Source organism: Notothenia rossii (genome assembly GCF_949606895.1).
Source record: "Notothenia rossii genome assembly, chromosome: 6".
Lineage (NCBI taxonomy): Eukaryota > Metazoa > Chordata > Actinopteri > Perciformes > Nototheniidae > Notothenia > Notothenia rossii.
This window is the reverse complement of record NC_136909.1, coordinates 38,380,322-38,386,122: the sequence shown is the minus strand read 5'-3', so window position 1 is coordinate 38,386,122 and position 5,801 is coordinate 38,380,322. Positions and strand designations below refer to the sequence as shown.

The 5,801-nt window shown below is 40.8% G+C and overlaps 1 protein-coding gene across 6 annotated transcripts; it reads left to right on the top strand.

Annotated features, from left to right (window-relative positions):
- The first annotated feature begins 1,038 nt into the window (after positions 1-1,038).
- On the top strand, positions 1,039-5,542 carry LOC307045243 (uncharacterized protein). 6 transcript variants are annotated; one of them, XR_013809833.1, is made up of 6 exons: positions 1,039-1,532; positions 3,818-3,902; positions 4,069-4,191; positions 4,279-4,393; positions 4,526-4,600; positions 4,898-5,542. XR_013809833.1 is itself a non-coding variant. In XM_079690769.1 (6 exons), exon 2 carries the CDS (start codon positions 2,192-2,194, stop codon positions 3,488-3,490), a length of 1,299 nt encoding a protein of 432 aa, XP_079546895.1. In that variant the 5' UTR covers positions 1,039-1,532; positions 2,064-2,191; the 3' UTR covers positions 3,491-3,902; positions 4,069-4,191; positions 4,279-4,393; positions 4,526-4,600; positions 4,898-5,542. The 6 variants fall into 6 exon arrangements, 4 of the variants coding, with proteins under 4 accessions (XP_079546895.1, XP_079546896.1, XP_079546897.1 ...); XM_079690769.1 differs by having other exon boundaries at positions 2,064-3,902; XM_079690770.1 differs by lacking the exon at positions 1,039-1,532 and adding an exon at positions 1,556-3,656.
- Positions 5,543-5,801: the final 259 nt, after the last annotated feature.

The following is a 5,801-nucleotide window of genomic DNA, read 5'->3' as shown; positions in this document are numbered from 1 at the left end:
ATGTATATATGTATAAAGGGTTACGTCCTTAGCTGGCTAATAAGTAACAAGCTAAGCTACCAAGCACACAAACACCTGCGAACTGGATTAACATGTATAATATTATCATTTTAGACTTCTTGGAAGTTTTGTTAGTACATTCAAGCACACAGCACGACATTTTAATTGTCTGGTATTTGTAACAATATTCCCTTAAAGGCACAATCACCACGAACAAGGCTAAAGCTAAAGGGTCAAGTACAGTACTATGACTAACTAACGTTGTAGCCTCTATGGTTGTAGCCTAGCAGAGTGGACAAGTTGCTGTTAGCTGACAGTGAGGCAAGTACATGTCCATCAAAGTGACCACGCCCTAATTTATGCACAAACTTTAAGACCTAATATAAATAAAAGGGTCGTGTTGGAAAACAATTCACTCACAGATTCATAATCATGAAGGTGGAATCTAACTATATCGATAATAATATTTATTGCATCCATGGATAGGAACATGTTTTTTTCTGCTTTAAAGTTGGGCATTTTAACATGGGGGTCTATGGAAATTGCTCCTTTTTGCAGTCAGTCTCTAGCGGCCCATGTATGAACTGCAGTGTGTTGCACTTGCGTATTGGCGTCCCGGCTGTTCCCCAGAGTTTACCGCTTGGTACATATGCCTGGTTCAAGCAGGAACAGTGGTGACCACAGGAGTTCAATCCAACACTACAAATGGCTTTATGAGGCTTTTCTTAACATCAATACATCCCATGAATAGTTCAAACTGTTTAAGTCCATGTCTTAATATGACTTCCTGTCTCTGGCTCTATGCTCCAAACCCATTGGTTACTTAAGTGGGAAATATTTCAAATACAGATGTAGAGCTTAATTACAAAAATAATCAAACAGGACAAATCTGTAACGTTGCTGACCCTGTTTTAAAGATGCTGTCATGATCTTGGTTTTTGTGTTTAATGTTCCCTGATTTATTTTCAAATGCATTTTCTCTTTGTGTCCTTCCTTGTTTAACTTCATGTTTATGTGTTTTTCCCCCACGTTCAGGGGTGGACTGGCCATCTGGCATACCGGGCATCGTCCCGGTGGGCCGTTGACCCAATGTGGGCCGGTCCGCTATGGTTTTTTTTTCTTTTCGTTTTTTTCTCTAAATTCCCTCCAATTGGGCCGGTCAATTGGCTACAGAGGGCTAGCAGTGTGTTGCCAGCATCGACACATATTATTGGTCTATTGTTTGTCATTGTCAATCAATCATGGGCTGACAGGCTCAGAGAGCCCTGACAGTGCTGTCAATCACAACACAAACCAAGGTAGGGCGGGACCTCATGGCATGGGTGGGAGTCGCGGGACGGGCTGCTGCTGAGCTGAAAATGGATAAGCAGAAGAAACGCCCGGGTGGCGCTGAAAAACTGTGATTTAAAAAGCTGAACTCTCTGGAGGTGGAGGCTGCTAAATATTCTAAATTGACGGACCTATTTGGTGCCGGGGTCACCACCCCAGCAGGTGCTGCTGCGCCGGGAGACGAGCGAGTGGAGGCATAAATGGTAAGTAACGTTAGCCTGGGCTGGCTAGGCTACATTTTTGAGACATGTCCAAAAAAAAAGTACAAAACGTTTTTACATTGAATGTGATGTGACCTAATTAACTGCATAGTCCTACTTGTGACAACATATTAGCCCAGAGTTGAAGGGCTGTGAATGTTGGTAGTTGTGGTTGATTTTGTTTAAATATGCCGAATTGAGATATTATGGGTTATTATTGTTCAGATGATTTAGCTAGGCTAGCTAAGAGCTGCTAACGTCAGCGGTTTCTTGTTGCCATAGCAACAGTAAACGTTCACATGGACCAACGAGCTGTAAGTAGAGATGAAGCTGCAGAATCAAGCTGTATTGTAAATACAGATGAGATACTTTGAATTTTAGCACAAAATACAAGTAAACCTATAGGAAATAATTACATTAATTTGCAATATTTGCCATTGAATTTATTGTAATCTTTCAATTCATTTATTGTTTACTGAGGTGATAACTATTTCATAATTTGGTGTAACTTTAATTTCTGTGTAAATGTGTCAGTTCAGGGAGAGAGCCAGACCAATTCAGGCAGCCCAAAGACTGCACCACCACCACCAGTGGTGCAGAAAGTGTTCTGTAGCAGAGACGGCACCAGTAGAAGGTGGCTGACGTACTGTCCAGAGTGTCACATGCTGTATTGTTTCATCTGCATGGCATTCGGTAAGAGAACTCATAGCAGTCTGTTCATCAGTGGAATGTCAGATTGGAGGCATATACACCATGTATGGTGCTACGCACATGTACTAAATCTGGTGCTTGCAAACACAACCCAGATTTTTATTGAGAGTGGGTCCCTGTTTGCGCTCGTCAATGGCATTGCGGTATTCATCAAAGAGTCATATAAAAGGATGAATGTGTGTCAAGAGTCAGGCCGAAACAAGAGACGTAGACGCCTTGCTCCTATTGGCGAGACACGCTGGTGGGCCAAGCATGAGGCCCTGAAGAAGGTGTTTGGCTCCTTTGGAAAACTGGAAGATGGTCTGTACGTTGATGTGCTGTTGACATTATCAGCTATACAGAAACAGGCAACAGTGAAACCATGTATCCGTGTCATGGCCAGACGATATGCAGAGTCATTGCTCAAGTATGAGACGATCTTGATGGCTCAAATCTTCCTCCGCATACCTGAAAATACCTTTCCATTGTCTAAATACCTTCAGACGGCAGGATTGAACATCCTCTCTGCTCACAGAATAGTGGCATCGACACAGGATACGCTGAAAAGCTTGGGAAGAGATTTTGAATCTGTAAAAAAAGCAGCAGACACATTTGTCAACTGGACAAACACAGAAATCCAAGAGAGAGATGACACGGACAATGAAGTGGAGGCCACACTGCCACAAAAGAGGAGGAGGATGAAGAAAGTCTTGCCTGGAGAGATGGCTCAGGATGAGACCCTGGATGATGCAGAAAAATCCTATGAGGTGAATGTGCATAACCGGATCATGGACACAGCAATTGAAGCCATTCATAGGCGCTTTTTAACACACAGCAATCTATATGCAGACTTGGCATGTCTGGATCCCAGAAACTTCCCTCAGCTCTGCACCAGTGCTCTTCCCCAGTCTGCCCTTCAAGACTTAAGCAAGTGCTTGCAAGGATTTGACAGCAGGGCAACCAAGGAAAATATGCAGGCCGAGTTGAAAAGCTTTGCACTCCAGTGGAACAGGCTGAAGGCATCCCCATTTGCAGAGTACAAAGCAAGAACAGTAGAAGATGGATCAGGTGGTGAGGAGGACAACACAGAAGAGGTTGAGATAACTCCCATAAGCTGTTGCTCCTGGAAAGAATGCCCTCTGTGCTGCTACCAGATACTTCACCATTTCAACATGCTAACAGATGCATACCCTGTCCTAGGCCTTGCTTATAAATACCTGCTTACATTATCCCTCACACAGGTGGCTTGTGAGCGCACATTTTCAATTTGAAAGTTTATTAAAAACAGACTCAGAAGCACCCTCTCATCTGATAAATTGGAGGCATTTATGTTGATGGCTACAGAGAAAGACATCCTCATGTCCTTGGACTCTGACTCTGTGATAGACAGACTTGCAGAGAAGAGTGAGCTGCTTAAAAAGCTGCTCCACTGATAAGGCGAGAAATATTTAATATTATTGTTATTATCACACATTATGGATGTATTAATTCATTATTTGTCATTTTAATTATGCTTTTCAGAAGTTGTATTGTGCTTATGTGTTGATCCTTAATGGTGTGATCATGTACACTAAATTATCAATTATTCTCCATTACAGGTTGTTCTGATATATTTGAGGAGTCGTTCTCCCTCTGTTCTATATGTGGACTTGTTCTCTCATTTGGGACCACTGTTAGAATTTGGTAAGTGTATCATGTAATTTTTAATGTTGTATAAATTCATACTTCATCATTTTAAACAAGTTTTGAAAGAAACGCACATCCCAAAAGTTTTCAACTCTAGGTGCAGGACAGAGGAAAACATTTTATTTATTTTTCAGACTTAATAATGTATCTAATTCCCTCTCAGGTCGACCACTTGACATGTGAGAGCTTGAGGAGTTGTTCCCCCTCCGTCCATTTTCAAGGATTTGCTCCCTTACTTCCTCCACTTCACCACTTTTTGGCTACTGAGAAGTCTATGATTTGTTGAGTATGTCATGTGTCTTATAATGTTATATGAATTCATACTTGATTTGTGATGATGAGAGACTTAATAATGTTTCCATGTCTCTTTTAGGTTGACCACCCGAGAGCCTAAGAAGTTGTTTTCCCTCTGTCCCCTTTTGAGGACCTGCTTCGTCTCCTCCATCATTCACTGGGCCACTTTTGGGTTCCTGAGCTTATTTCATGTGGTGAGAGGAATGCAATATGTGTATGTTTAAAGGTTTATGTGAAGAAACATACTATATGTGTGATAAAATGACAATTGGTAATTCATAAATGTCTCTTTATATTCTCTGCTACCATTATCTCCTGTCAAACAGGTTTTCCTGACCTGCTAGAAGTTCTTCTATGATGCTTGAGTCATCCATCATATCTGAGAGCTTCGTCTTGACTTTGTGAGTTTATTATGCAACTTGTTTTGTCTCAGATTGAAACAAAAGGTTTGATTATGATTATTTCCTGGCTGAAGATTTTCATATTGATGGTTTTAATTTCAAACATCTGCATATCTTTTAAGTTCAATTAACAGTTATGCAGGTAGGCCTTAGGGCTCTTTTGAGACTTAAGTCATCCTTCATGACAGATACATTTGTTCACTAAGTGTCACTACGTCACAAAAAAAGGCTACATGGCTACTTATATTTGTCAGTACACAGATACTGAGTACAAGTTCTGTTTGCTGTTTCTTGCAGGTCACGAATTTGGTGAGGAGTGGAGCTGGCTGGCTGCGGACGAGGAAGTATACAGCAATACATTCTTTTGCACATACACGTATATGAGAATGCATATCTCTTCAGACCTGTAACCCATGTCTTAGACTTTTCACACAGCTATATATATATATTTTTTCCAATTCTCTATTTATGGTTTCATAATGAGTGAGTGAATTTCAGCTCTAATGCTGCTACTGTCTGTAATATGTTTCTATTTAGATGATTTGTCAGGATATTTTTTTGTTATTATTGTCCGAGTCTGGTTTTAACCAATACTGGGCTTACACCAAAAGATTTTCACAGTCACAGACTAAAAACTGAAAGGGTAGCATAAGGGTTCACCCCGTTAGTCTCGTCCCACCCCTAGTCATGACATAACTTCTGTTGTGATTTGACACTATAATGAATAAAGATTGATTGATATAGCTGTCAATTTTAGTCCTTGAGTTCATAGTTAAGTGCTTCATTTGTTAACTGCTATCAAGGAATATGACTCTCCTTTGTAGTATGCATGAGAGAAGATGCTGCAAGATTAGTGGACTTCTATGTAGTGTCCGCTGATAATGTAGTGGGCTGGTCTGGACAGAAAATGCCAGGGCTGAATTTTTGTCCCAGTCCACCCCTGCCCACGTTTATAATTATTTGCCTGTGTGTGATGTACTTGATACCCTTGTGTCTTTACCTAACTCTCTCCAGCTTTCTTGTTATTGTAATTAGTCCTGTCTGTCCAAGTGTTCTTTGTCTGTCCGTTTTCATCATATCCCTATAGATGGGTCCTGCCGTCAAACCCGACGCTCAAAAATGGTCATCATGAATGAAAATGACAATAAATAAATAAAATGATAAATGAAGTTGATGTGTTCCGTTTTGTTGTTTCTGATGT